This window comes from Homarus americanus, unplaced genomic scaffold (assembly GCF_018991925.1).
Source record: "Homarus americanus isolate GMGI-L3 unplaced genomic scaffold, GMGI_Hamer_2.0 scaffold51859, whole genome shotgun sequence".
In the NCBI taxonomy this organism is placed as follows: domain Eukaryota; kingdom Metazoa; phylum Arthropoda; class Malacostraca; order Decapoda; family Nephropidae; genus Homarus; species Homarus americanus.
In genome coordinates, this window is record NW_024711292.1 from 14862125 (window position 1) to 14875709 (window position 13585).

The following is a 13585-nucleotide window of genomic DNA, read 5'->3' on the forward strand; positions in this document are numbered from 1 at the left end:
AATGGTAGCCTAGATGCTCCTACAGTTGGTGTCAGCAAGAATACTGGCATTTGCTCTCTTGTATTCCCAGCAAACTTGGAGGAGGGAACGTAGACTACGTTGGTGAAAGTTTTCAAGTGTCTTGAGGGATCTCCTGCATGTGACCCATGTCTCACAGCCATATAGGAGGGTGGGGAGGAACCAATGCTTGATAATTTCAGCTCCCTACAGTTGAAGACACAGTTTTGGAGCCTGCCAAAGGCTTGAGATGCACATTTGATTCGATGTTGAAGCTCTTCATCAATGTCTGCGGTGGTAGACAGGTGGGAGCCAAGATACTGAAAGTGGGTAACATTTGAGAGGGTAGTACCGCTAAGCTGGATGGATGGTGGAGGTGTGTCTGAACAAGGAGTAGGTTGAAAGAGGATCTGAGTCTTATGTACAGTCACCTCAAGGCCGAAGTGTGCATACGCATCTGCGTAGGTGTTCAGGAACTCCTGTAGATAGTGTTTAGTATGAGCAACAAGGGTGAGGTCGTCTGCATACTGAAGTTCAGTAAAGGAAGCTACTGACACCTTAATTCTTGCCTGGAGTCGTCTTATGTTGAAGACTCCCCCTCACCCACTACTCGATGTCCACCCCGCCGGCTAAATTGGCACTGGCACGAGTAAGGAAAGCAGCCAAGAAAATGGAAGAGAGAATTGGTGCCAGTACACACCCTTGTTTAACCCCTGTTTGGATGGGGAAGAGCTCAGACTGGGTGCCGTTGTGCAGGACACTGCCGTTCATAGCATCGTGGAGTTGCCTCACAATGGTGATGAATTTTGGTGCGCAGCCAAAACGGCTGAGGGTCCACCAGAGGGCTTCCCTGTTGACCGAGTCGAAGGCCTTTGTTAGGTCGATGAAAGTCATATTACAGGTCACGACGCTGTTTTCTGTACTTTATCTGTATCTGGCGGGCAGCAAAGTTCATGTCTGTGGTTCCACGTGATGGTCTAAAACCATGCACATTGAGATTCTGGGGGGAAGTTTTCCGTCTCAGGAAGAAGTCTGTTTAGGAGGGCTCGGGCGATAATTTTGCCTGCTACGGGGAGCACCAAGATTCCACAGTAGTTGCTACAGTCTGACTGGTCTCTCTTATTCTTATAATTACACTGCCCTGCATAGTTTTTGAGTTTTGTGTATTATTAAGCTTTTCTGGGTGTATTTTGCATGCTGATCTCAAAAATGTTATCCATTTTGCTCAATCAGGTCAGAATTTTGTGCTATAGCATTTTAAGCGGAGATTCAGGTAAAATATTGGCATTTTTCGCTCAAAATGGGGTCCTCATATTCGTTCATTAAAAAAATCATCCGAGACATTGGCAAGCCTCACAGAAAAGATTTCGGTCAGTTTTAATGCCCTTACAATGCATTTAAATACACCCACGTGCTCGCCGGCCATTTAGATGTCCTCCGTGACGCAAAGGAAATGAGTATATGTCCGTGTTTTTTTACATATATTTTTCCACAATTAAATTTCTTTTCATCTGGTGGTACATGGCATGTACTAGCAACCACCCCGATGTGCCTCTAAAGTCTAGACCCTCAGTCAGTGTCTCTCGAGACTTCAAGAAAGTGGGAGTGTGTGCGTCTCTCTCTCTCTCTCTCTCTCTCTCTCTTACACACACACACACAAGCATATTTCTAATCATATACACACCTGTTTTTTCTTCTTACAGAGTTGTACATTTAATCATAAATCGGAAGTGCAAGAACCACCCGAACAGGTTTTGCTATGTGTGCGGTTGTGTAACAATGACAGACCGACAGTGCACCATTACTCCCCTAGTGAAAAACTTATATCATGCATACTTTGGAATGAAACTTGGAGACCAAGATAAAGCTTTTGCCCCTCACATGTGCTGCAAAACATGTGCTGAAAATCTGCGGCGCTGGAGCAACAAGAAGATTCAACGTCTACCATTTGGCATTCCTATGGTATGGAGGGAAGGCAGAGATCATACCACGGACTGTTACTTCTGCATGACAAACCTTCAGGGTGAGTTATACTAATACATCAATACTAATATATCAAATGCAGTATGTTCATGCATTCTTAAATATATCTGTAAGTTAATATGTTATGCTATCTTGATACTAAATCTTTCGTTCACATTTCAGGTATAAACAGGAAGAACAAACATCATGTTAAGTATCCAGATGTACCCTCAGCCATCAAACCAGTTCCTCACGGACCGGGAATACCAATTCCAACTCCACCAGAAAACTATAGGGACATGATACTCGATGACGATCATGATATCGATGAAGACATAGAAGAGATTGACGCTTCTAGTACATACTCGCCCACAGCTTCTGCAAAAGAGCCCATACCCTTCAGTCAAGCTGAGTTGAATGATTTAACAAGAGAGTTGTGCTTGTCTTAGGAGTCAGCTCAACTACTAGGATCACGGCTTTGCGAACACAATGTCTTAGCACCAAGAACAACATTTGCCTGGTACCGTAACCGTGACAAGGAATTTCGCAAGTTCTTCAGTTTCGACAAGGAAACTTCATTGGTGTATTGCAACAATATCAGTGGACTCATTGCAGCTATGGGAATATCATACAATATATCAGAGTGGCGGCTCTTCATTGACTCATCAAAAAGAAGCTTGAAAGCTGTGTTGTTGTTCAATGGAAACCAGGTCGTGTCTGTTCCGGTGGGGCATTCAGTGCAGATGGATGAGAACTACAACAACATGGAGTATCTGTTAACTGCTCTGAAGTATAAAGACCACAATTGGAAGATCTGTGGAGACTTGAAGGTAATTTAATACACCAAAAACAGTTGCTTTCAAAAATTGATATTTTGTTGACAGTTTTTCTAATAGGTAATTATGTCTGCCGACATACTGTCATATTATGAAGTGTTAATATTTTTTAATAATAAAACTATTCAGCTAAACATATTTTTAATCTGTTTTTTCCACAGGTTGTGTCCATGGTGCTGGGCCTACAAGGTGGTTACACCAAGTTTCCATGTTTCCTCTGTCTGTGGGATAGTCGAGCAGACAAGCAGCACTACATGCAACGTGACTGGCCTGCAAGAAGTGGACTTACTCCAGGTTCTCACAATGTTGTTGCCCATGCTCTGGTGAATCCGCAGAACATTCTTCTTCCGCCACTGCACATCAAGCTCGGTCTGTTCAAAAACTTTGTAAAGGCACTGGACAAAAAAAGCCAGGCTTTCAATTTTCTGAAAGAAAAATTTCCAAAAGTCAGTGAGGCAAAGCTGAATGCAGGAATTTTTGATGGCCCTCAGATCAGAGAGCTTTTCAAAGATCCCAAGTTTGATTGCAGCATGGATGTAAATGAGAAGAAAGCCTGGCATGCCTTTAAGTCTATTGTCTCCAATTTTCTTGGCAACTACAGAAGTCCAGAGTATGGACGAGTTGTTGAGGACCTACTTCTGAGCTACAAAGTTCTTGGTGCACGCATGTCCATCAAGATGCACTTCCTCAGCTCCCACTTGGACTACTTTCCAGAGAACTGTGGTGATGTGAGTGAGGAACAAGGAGAACGCTTCCATCAAGATATCAGTGTAATGGAGGAGCGGTACCAGGGTCGCTGGGATATCAACATGCTCGCCGACTACTGTTGGTGTCTGAAACGGGACGCCCCAGACACCAACCACCAAAGAAATTCTCTGCGACAGCCATTTATGCATGTCTAACTGTAAAGGCATCTATGTAGTTGACATATTTTGGTCCTATGTGTTGTGGTTACATTTCTTATGATATATTTTGCATAAAAATTTTGACATCATATTTAAGAATTTCGATTTTTTCCTAATTCCCATAGCATAAAAATCTGACCTGATTGGGCAAAATGAATGACATTTTTGGAATCAGCACGCAAAATACATAAAGAATCAGCTAAGAAACCCCGCACCTCATGAATTGTTTTATCAAATGCAGCCCAGTGATTGACGATGGTGGCGTCTTTAAGAGCTTGGGGGATTTCCCCCTTTAATCGTATACTCTCCAGGAGAGAGTGGAGATGGCTGGTAAGCAGAGGTCCTCTTGCTTTATACACCTCAGCTGGGATTCCATCAGGCCCTGAGGCTTTGTTATTTTTCATCTGTTTGATGGGAGTAGCTACCTCATCCAGGGATGGAGGATAGCTGAGGTGGGTCAGCTTTGGGTGCTGAGGAGCTTGCTGGGCTGGTCAGGATAACCAGCATCTATGTTTCGGTTGAGCAGCGAGTGGTAGTGCTATTTCTAGCGCTATTGGATGCCTTCTTCATTATTAATTAGGGAGTTACCGTCGGATGAGCGGAGGGGGGCCACGCCATGAGGAGTTGGGCCATATAATGTTTAAGCGGAATTGAAAAATTTTCGCATTATGTGTTCATCCGCAAATTTTTGCATTTCGCACGCTATGTTTTTTCCATAAATCGTTCATAAGTTTGCGAGGTTCGCGATGGGCCTCCTCTTTCTTCTCGTGGAGGGTATAAGCTTTGGTCCGAGACTGAGGGTTGTCTTGCAGCACGTTTACCATTTCCAGGTCGTTTCATCAAACCAATCCTGGTGATTTCTATGGATCTGGCCGAGGGTCTCGCTATAGGTTTTTGTGATGACAGCTTTAATGGAACCTCATTCGGCACTGGAATTTTGGTTGTTCGTTGTTGGGTTGTTCATCAGCCCCTCGTTGAGAGCTCGAGCGTACACACACACATACACACACGCGCACACACACACACACACACACACACACACACACACACACACACAAGAACATGAAAACATAAGAATGAAGGAAACTGCAGCGGGCCTATTGGCCCATACTGGCCAGTCCCATTTACACCCAACCACTATTGCTCATATTTCCATCCAACCTATGTATGAAGCTATCCAGCGTATTCGAGTTAATGATGATATTTGTTAACTTGTTCCACTCGTCCACTACTCCTCTACTCCTCTATTCCACTACTCCTCTACTCCTCTACTCCACTACTCCTCTACACACACACACACACACACACACACACACACACACACACACACACATGCACACAGCATCCGCCTCGCTCACCCACCAGAGACACTCTTATCCATCATCTCATTACCACTTCAGACCACCTAAGAGTTAGGTATCCATATGCCAAGTTAATATTATGCGGGGATTATAATGGAATTGACACCACTGATATCCAGGACCAGCTGTCACTATCACAAGTTGTGAACTTCCCCACACTGTCAAAATACCCTTGACCTTATCTAAACCGACTTAGAAGACTAGTACCAGCCAACTCAACCAAAGCCTCCTATCGGGTGTAGCACACACCTATCAGTGCTCTGGTCCCCAGCTGCCACTCCCACTCAAGTACAGAGACCCTACATCAAGACCTAAAGGCCGATTAATGGCTCTGCAGTGCGTCTCTTCGGGCAGTGGATATTTCACCATCCCTGGACTGAAGTACTTAGTGTGAATGACGTGGACACCAAATGGATAAATTATACCAACACCACCACGGAAGCTCACCACCACTTCTTTCCCGAGAAGTCAGTCAAATCTCACCCAGCTGATCTGCCCTGGATCACACCGAGGATCAAAAGACTTATGCAACAGAGAGACAGAGCCTTTTATCTCAATGACCACAACCACTACAGGTCCCTTCGCAACCGAGTCATCAGGGGAAAATACGCACTGCAAATAAGTCTCACTACCCAACCAAATTGCAACACCTGAAGCAGACTAACATCAGTCAGTGGTATGGTAAGCGTAAAGAACTCTGTGGACTAAACAATAAGACACCCCCCCCCCCATCCTTAGCCATCTCACTAATGTTGACGCAGGTGAGCAATCAAATAATCATTTCGCTACTATATGCCAGATGCTCCCCGGCTTTTTTTTTTTTTACGGGATTAGCCCACCCTGGCACAGGTCACTGACCCACATCGGGGTCTGGGGGGCGAAAAGGTATTAATAATAATGATAGTAATAATAGTAACAATAATAATAATAATGATAATAATAATAATAATAATAATAATAATAATAATAATAATAATAATAATAATAATAATGATGATAATAATAATAATAATAATAATGATAATAATAATAATAATAATAATAATAATAATAATAATAATAATAATAATAATAATAATAATAATAATAATAATAATAATAATAATAATAATAATAATAATAATAATAATAAAGAGCCATAAAGAAATGCAAAAATGAACAAAAAAATCAAAAGTGAGAAACAATATATGTATGTTGTGTTGTCAATAGTAAGAGAAACAATTGAGACCCTGCAATTGTGTGTAAATGAGGCCGAAGTCAGATCAGCAACCTGGGACTTAGTCACAATTTTCGTGATGCCATATAGCAGCAGGGTTTACCATTAGACAACACATTATACTTCCAATATCTTCCCAGGCGATAGTACCTCCCTGTTTGGTAGCTGCATACTACCTACTCCCTGCTTACCTACCAGCCCCCTTTTCCACTGACTTAGTAGAAGAATTTGATGTAGCAAAACGTCTGGACAAACTGAAGTTAAAACACTCCACCACCCCTATTGACTTACCAATGAAACTCTTCAAGGAGTTCTCCTCGGAGCTTGCTAAACCACTCTTCTCCATCATTAATGCTTCCCAGCTGACTGGAAGACTTCTTATGTGTCACCAGTGCCCAAGTCAACCAGCCCACAATCCTTAAATCAGCTACGACCCATTGCAATCACCCCAATACCCAGCTTAATCTGTGAAAGTTTTGTATTTGACTGGGCTTATGCTGATATTGTAGGAACCGTAGATCCTCAGCAATTTGGTAATATGAAAACTTCCTCCACCACTCACTGTCTTGTCAGCTTTCTCGACTACATATACCGCCATCTGGAGAAAAGAAAAACGTCTGCAGCTGTCGCCTTCATTGACTTCACTAAAGCATTCGACCTAGTCGACCACAATTTAATTATCAACAAAGCTATCGACCTCGGGTTTCGAAGAAGTCTTATGCCATGGCTTACAAACTTCCTTAGTAACCGACGCCAAGCTGTACGCTTCCGAGGGGCTGTCTCCACCTTTCAGTCACTCACCTGTGGCGTCCCCCAAGGCACCAAGATGGGACCACTATGCTTCCTTATGCTTATCAATGATGCCCTAAGAGAAACCCCTGCTCGCTGGAAATATGTCGACGACTCCACCATTGGGATCAGCATCAACAATTCTGCTCCCGACTATACCGCCCTTCAGGATTTATTGAACAGTCTCCAAAACTGGGCCACCAACAACCACGTCACCATCAACCATACCAAAACCATGGTTATGCACATCAACCTCTACTCCAACGTTTTCCCACCCCCTTCATTAATTTAGGTCCCAACACACTCCAGGTTGCAGATTCCACTAAGCTCCTCGGTGTCGCCATAGACAACAAACTAAATTGGAAACCACACGTCAGTGAAGTTGTCAAATCCTCCAGTTTCCTTCTCCGCCTCCTCTGCCGACTCAAGTCCCTCGGAATTCCTGTCCCCGAGCTCCTCAGTGTTTACTCAACATTCATACTTCCTAAGCTCACCTATGCCTCCTCTACCTGGTCTAACTCCCTAAATGCCACACAACGTAAACACCTAGAAAAAGAACAAAAGAGGGCATGCAAGATTATTCTCTCAACTTCCTACTCCACATATCAAAAAGCGCTCAACACACTGACCCTCTCGGCTCTCACTGACCATCACCACGACCTCATCTGCAAATTTGGTGAGAAGCTTCTGCACCATCCTCGACACCGGCTCCTACTACCACCCGAGATCTCTCGTCCGAGAATTGCTGTTCCATACCACAACCGCATCCAACCCATACGAGCAGGAACTGATCGCTATAAGAACAGCCCAGTCCCAACCATTGTAATCAATAACTTGTAATCAACCAGTGTATTCACTCACAGCCAATCTTACTTTTTGTACTGTCACTATGATGAAATGCCCTGAAGTTTGAGCTTCTCCCCACCTAGTTATTATATATCATATTTGTATCACTTATGTTAATTGTATACTATTTGTAAATCAAGAGACCCATTCCCAAATTATGTAACTATATATTTTCAGCCTTCCTGCTGCCATGCTCTTTCAATAAATCGTTAATTATTATTATTATTATTATTATTATTATTATTATTATTATTATTATTATTATTATTATTATTATTATTATTACACTCGCACGCGTGCGCGTGCGCGGGTATGGTTCATTAGATCCGATTTTATTCAAGGTTAACCATGGCTGGACCCACTGACCACACCGTTTTCATTCGGAGGAATAGGAGGAGGAGGAGAGGGAGGAAGAGGAGAGGGAGGAGGAGAAGAACAAGGTGGAAGAGGAGTAAGATGCATAGACGAGAATTAGCGTAACGAGAGGAATGTAATTAATAAGGGATATTATTTATCGTTCTATCTTGTCCCCTTTTCCTCTTCTCCTTTCTAATATCCATTCATTTATTTAATTCGTATCACTTTCTTTCTTATTCATAATCTCAGTTGGAAAGAAATGTGGTATACTGAGTGGGGATGTGATATACTGAGTGGGAACATAATATATTAACTGGGAATCTGCTATACTGAGTGGGGATGTGTTATACTGAGTGGGAATCTGATATACTAGGTAGAAATCTGCTGAACTGAGTGGTAATCTAATATACTGAGCGGGAATCTCTTATACTGTGTAGGAATCTGATACACTGGGTGGGAATATGATATACTGAGTGGGAATCCGGTATAATGAGTGGGTAACTGGCTGGAGGCCACGTTTAAAAAAAATCTGACATACCGAGTGGGAATCTAATATACTGATTGGGAATCTAATACACTGCGTGGGAATGTGATATACTGAGTGGGGATATGATATACTGAGACGGAATCAGATATACTGGGTGTGATTTAAAAATACTGAGTGGGAATCTGATATACTGAGTAGGAATCTAATATACTGATTGGAAATCTGATATAATGAGTGGAAATCTGATATACTGAGTGGGAATCTGGTATACTGAGTGGGAATTCGATATACTGAGTGGGAATCTGATATACTGAGTGGGAATCTAATATACTGATGATATCCGAAATGATAGCAGTGAGTCTACTCCACCCGAAAATGTAGTACTAACAAATGCTGCTCCCTTAGTAGCAGGTGTCCACGAGGAGAATGAGAGACAGCCACCTCAGTGGAATGGCATGTCGATGGAAAATGCAGACATATGGGTCAAAGAAACCTACTCAGAAATTGTCAAGTGGTCGCCCGCTAACTTATTTTAACCACCCACGTGTGTGGCCACCAAAGAAATGATTCGGGAGATGACTCGCTTCATGAATGATTACACTCAGGACCCCTTCCTCGCCCCCCTAGCTCTTCAAATACTGGCAATAATACCACATCTATTTTGTCAGAGGACACACACAAAGGCTAAGCACAAAGAAAATGTGGCAGCAATGAAGAGAAGATTGACAATGTGGAAGACTGGGGCCCTAGATGATCTCCTATGTGAAGCAAGATCACTGCAGGAGAGACTAAAAATTACGGGTGACGGAAAGCAAAACACCGATGACGTGGCACGAAAATTAGGAAACAAAATGCGTGTGGGAAAAGTGTCTCTTGCGGTAAGATCTCTCACAGAGAAATCCTCCGGTGGGGTGATGCCAATAAACAGAGAGACATTAAAACTATTGAAAGAGAAACATCCCCCTGCAAGCGAAGACGTGGTGTGGAAAAAGGCACTGAAGACTCGAGGAGCAGACGGCCCTTCAGGTCTGGATGCAAACGATTGGAGAGTCATCCTCAGCACAAACACGTTTGGCCCTCTAGCAAGCGATCTCTGCACTGCCATTGAATCGGCTGCTTGTCCAATTAACCAGTCCGTTCACACATATTTATATTTAGGTTTTAAGTAATGAAACCCAAACGGTAGTTCCTTTGTTTTATTATAAAAGGTTGTATATATAATTCCTGAGTGTATATCAACCGTAAGTCTCACTGTCTAGGAGTGAATGAGAAAGGGACGGCGTTTATGTATGATAAACGTTAGGTCACGTCCTTACGATATGAGTTGTGGTGAGCTACTGAAGCTTAGCGGCATCGCAGTGCGTGCTTACAGAAATGCTGAGCTATGGGTCTCGCCCTCTTGGGTAAGTTGCCCGCTCACGTGTCAATCTCATGTCTTACTCATAGACAGTGGAAAGTTACAGGGTGGTGAATCTGAATATAATATCAGATGTATTGACCCATTTATATAATACGTTCTGTTGATGAGACAGGGGCCTATTACATCGCTCGGTCACCTACCAGCCGAGCTCCGTGAGGCCTAAATAACTCACAGAGTACAGTACATCCTAGACAACCCTAACCATGTTATAAACAGATATGTAGACACTAAGCTGGGGAAATTACTGTAGGGGTATTCTCTACTACAGGGGACCTAGACTTTTGTGTCGTACGGGTTAGTATGTTATGAACAATGTTGAATTTGGATGATACTGCCCGGTAATAACAGAACAGGAACATTATTGCCAGAATTAACAGAATAGAGGGAATCGTAAGACTTGGTAGTGCAAATTCCCGTGACAGATAAAATGGCAAGTTATTATTCAAATCAGCAAAATGTGTCTCGTTCAAGAAAGCTAACACTTTTAATTTCTCTGATACTATTTGAATATCCTTGATAGTGAAATTCATTATAGGAAGTGGAATTAAAGCAGACTTGAGTTTTCGATTTAACGCAAAATGCTGATGAGTAGGCAAGGTCCGTAATGTACTACAAGTGATTTCACAGTAATCAGGAGCCTTGTAATGCCCTTTCACAACTAGCTGCTTAACACCATTTTGGCATTTTAAAATTACAGTAGTGAGATTTGGAAAGAACAAATACTGCACATTGTGAAGGTGAGCGTGGAACACAGTCTTTAGACTAAATGGCCTATAACTGCATTGTGCTAACGCTGTGCGTACATTTGGTTGTATGACTGCCAATTCACATATTCCCTCTGCAGCAGGAATAAATGCAAACATGTAGGCTGGACATACGTGTAGGTGTAAATAAGACGACTTACACCGTGACAGTACCTCAGAATCCTCTATTGATGACAATAAATATTCTTCATATACTAAGAAAAGTTCTTTAGGCCTATCTAGGGTATAACAGTGTGTCGTTCACAAACCAGGGGAAGGGTTCTAAATGCCATGCATTAAACTCATGTTGCCCTCGCATAGGAATGTGGATCAGAATTGCATTGTGCGTGAGGGTTGACTCCAACAGTGGGTAATGATATTGAACCTCATTGTCATTGAAAATCGGAGTTAAATGATACTGCAACTTGGCTATTTTTAAAGCTTCAAGAAGCGTCTGCACAGGCACAAGCTTCGCGTCCACACGTCCTATCCCGGCATCTACAATGCTGTCTATTAGTCCATTTTTAGAGGTTACAATTTTATGAACTGAAATTTCAGCAGCATGCAAATATTCTGTGAAGTAAAGGAGCCATTCTAACGTCAGGATTGCTTTCTGTAACCTAGTAACAATCCTCGAAACTTGGTTAGACTCCATTATGATTGCATTAACCTTTGATTCTAGAGCAGTAATCGCGTGAAAGGTTTGAGAAATAACACGATTCTGTTGAGATACAGCTTGAACGACAACGTTCATGAAACTATTGTCGAATTCATCGAAGCTGTGCTGAGACCATGAAGAATGTCCAATGCTGATTGTAGTTGGCCGTCGACGTTTTCCATCTGACGCGAAATTATGAGTTAACTTCTACTCGTAGAACGTAGTTTCATACAATAGTCATTTGGGACATTTTGCTTCTGAACAGTCTGTAAGGATGTATCAATCACATTATCATCAACTTGAGGTAAGACATTTATCTGGGTCTTCTTCAGACGATCCGCGTGCACGACATCTGCGATCTGTGCATTAGGCTTCCATATTTTGAATTTGTTGCCTGCTTCTTTTGAGATTATGCGGAATGGACCAGAAAATTTCGCCGAAAGTTTGGAGTTCCTTTCAGGTACCTGTAACATAACAGCGTCCCCAACGTTCAGTGCGATAGGTTTAGCATGTTTATGTTGTTTGATGATCATTTCGGCGCGTGACGCCGCTAGCTGTGATCGTACTTGGTTATGAATTTCTGTAAAGACATGAATTTGTTTTGCCGCAAAATCATCCGTATTATATACCGGGTATGGCGCCTCTGTAAGGATGTCGTAAGGCAGACGTTTATCTGTACCATAGACAATATAGTAGGGTGTTTTGCCCGTAGAGCTATTAACTGACCCATTTATCGACGCTGCAACCTGCGGTAACCAATCCTCCCATGCGTATTGAAAACCACTAACAATTGGACGCAGTATTTCTAGGATTTTACGATTGGTTCTTTCAACAAGGCCATTAGCCTGTGGATGATAAGCTGTCACAAAAGTTTGTTTAATTCCATATTGTGCACATATATGCTCTATTAGCTCATTCTTGAACTCTGTTCCATTGTCAAAGAGTAGAACTTTAGGCGTAGTATATGGACATATGAGATTCATCACTAATGCATAGGCTACTGCTTCGGCCGTTTTGCTTTTTAGTGGGACCAAGACCACGAACCTGGAAAAATGATCCACACACACTAAGACGTATCCTGATCCCTGATGACTCATTGGGAGTTGTAACACATCAACAGCGACTGTGTCAAACGGACAGTCTGGTGTAGGATATTGTAGAATCGGGGCAGGTGATCCTGTTGATCCTTTATGTTGAGCACATGCCAAACAATTAGCTATGTGTAATTCTATGTCTTTCTTCATAGTGTTCCAGAAATACTTCTTTCGTAAATCCGCTAAGCATTTATCACGACCTTGGTGACCTGCTTGTGGGACATCGTGGAACAATGTCATTACTGCTTTGCGCAACGTGTCAGGTACGACTATTTGAGACACATTACCCTCAGGAGATTTTCTCGTCCTATGGAGTATGTTATGTCGTAATTCAAACTGACTTAAGGGAAGAAATAACTTGGGGAGTTTAACATCCTCGCCCGATTCGAGAGCAAAAATAACAGCTGACCAATATGGGTCGCGTCGTTGCTCATCTTCCAGCTGCGAAAGAGTGAATGCTGATACAGGCATTACTGGTGCTATATTTCTTGACAGAGCGTCGGCGACAACATTCGCCCTCCCAGGTAAATACCTAAATTCGGGGTCAAACTCTTGAATTGTCAGATACCAGCGTGCTAATCTGCCTGATAAGTTTCTGCCATGGAACAGTTCGGTGACTGCCGCATGATCAGTAAAAACAGTTATCTTGTAGCCAAAGATAATGTCTTTGAACTTCTTAAGTGCCCACACAACGGCTAACGTTTCTAAATGCGTCACCGAATAACGTGTTTCAGCATCGATTAGTTTGCGACTTGCAAATGCTATCACTCTAAACTTCCCACGCGTGTCCTCTTGCATGAGCACTGCTCCGACTCCAATTCCGGGAGCGTCAGTACAGAGAGTGAAAGGTTGAGTGTAGTCTGGGAATGCTAGAACCGGGGCATTGGTTAGCGCTGTCTTCAATGCCGTAAAAC

General features: G+C 42.6%; 1 protein-coding gene across 1 annotated transcript; it reads left to right on the forward strand.

Moving 5' to 3' along the window:
- Positions 1 to 1744: 1744 nt before the first annotated feature.
- On the forward strand, positions 1745 to 2408 carry LOC121856101. The gene is made up of 2 exons (XM_042351448.1): positions 1745 to 2020; positions 2143 to 2408. Exons 1-2 carry the CDS (start codon positions 1777 to 1779, stop codon positions 2406 to 2408), a joined length of 510 nt encoding a protein of 169 aa, XP_042207382.1. The 5' UTR covers positions 1745 to 1776.
- Positions 2409 to 13585: the final 11177 nt, after the last annotated feature.

Excerpts from the sequence above, each read along its gene's own strand:
- LOC121856101 (XM_042351448.1), top strand. The coding sequence starts at position 1,777 with ATGACAGACCGACAGTGCACCATTACTCCCCTAGTGAAAAACTTATAT. Across the intron at positions 2,021-2,142 it reads CTGCATGACAAACCTTCAGG|GTATAAACAGGAAGAACAAA; the intron begins GTGAGTTATACT and ends TTCACATTTCAG.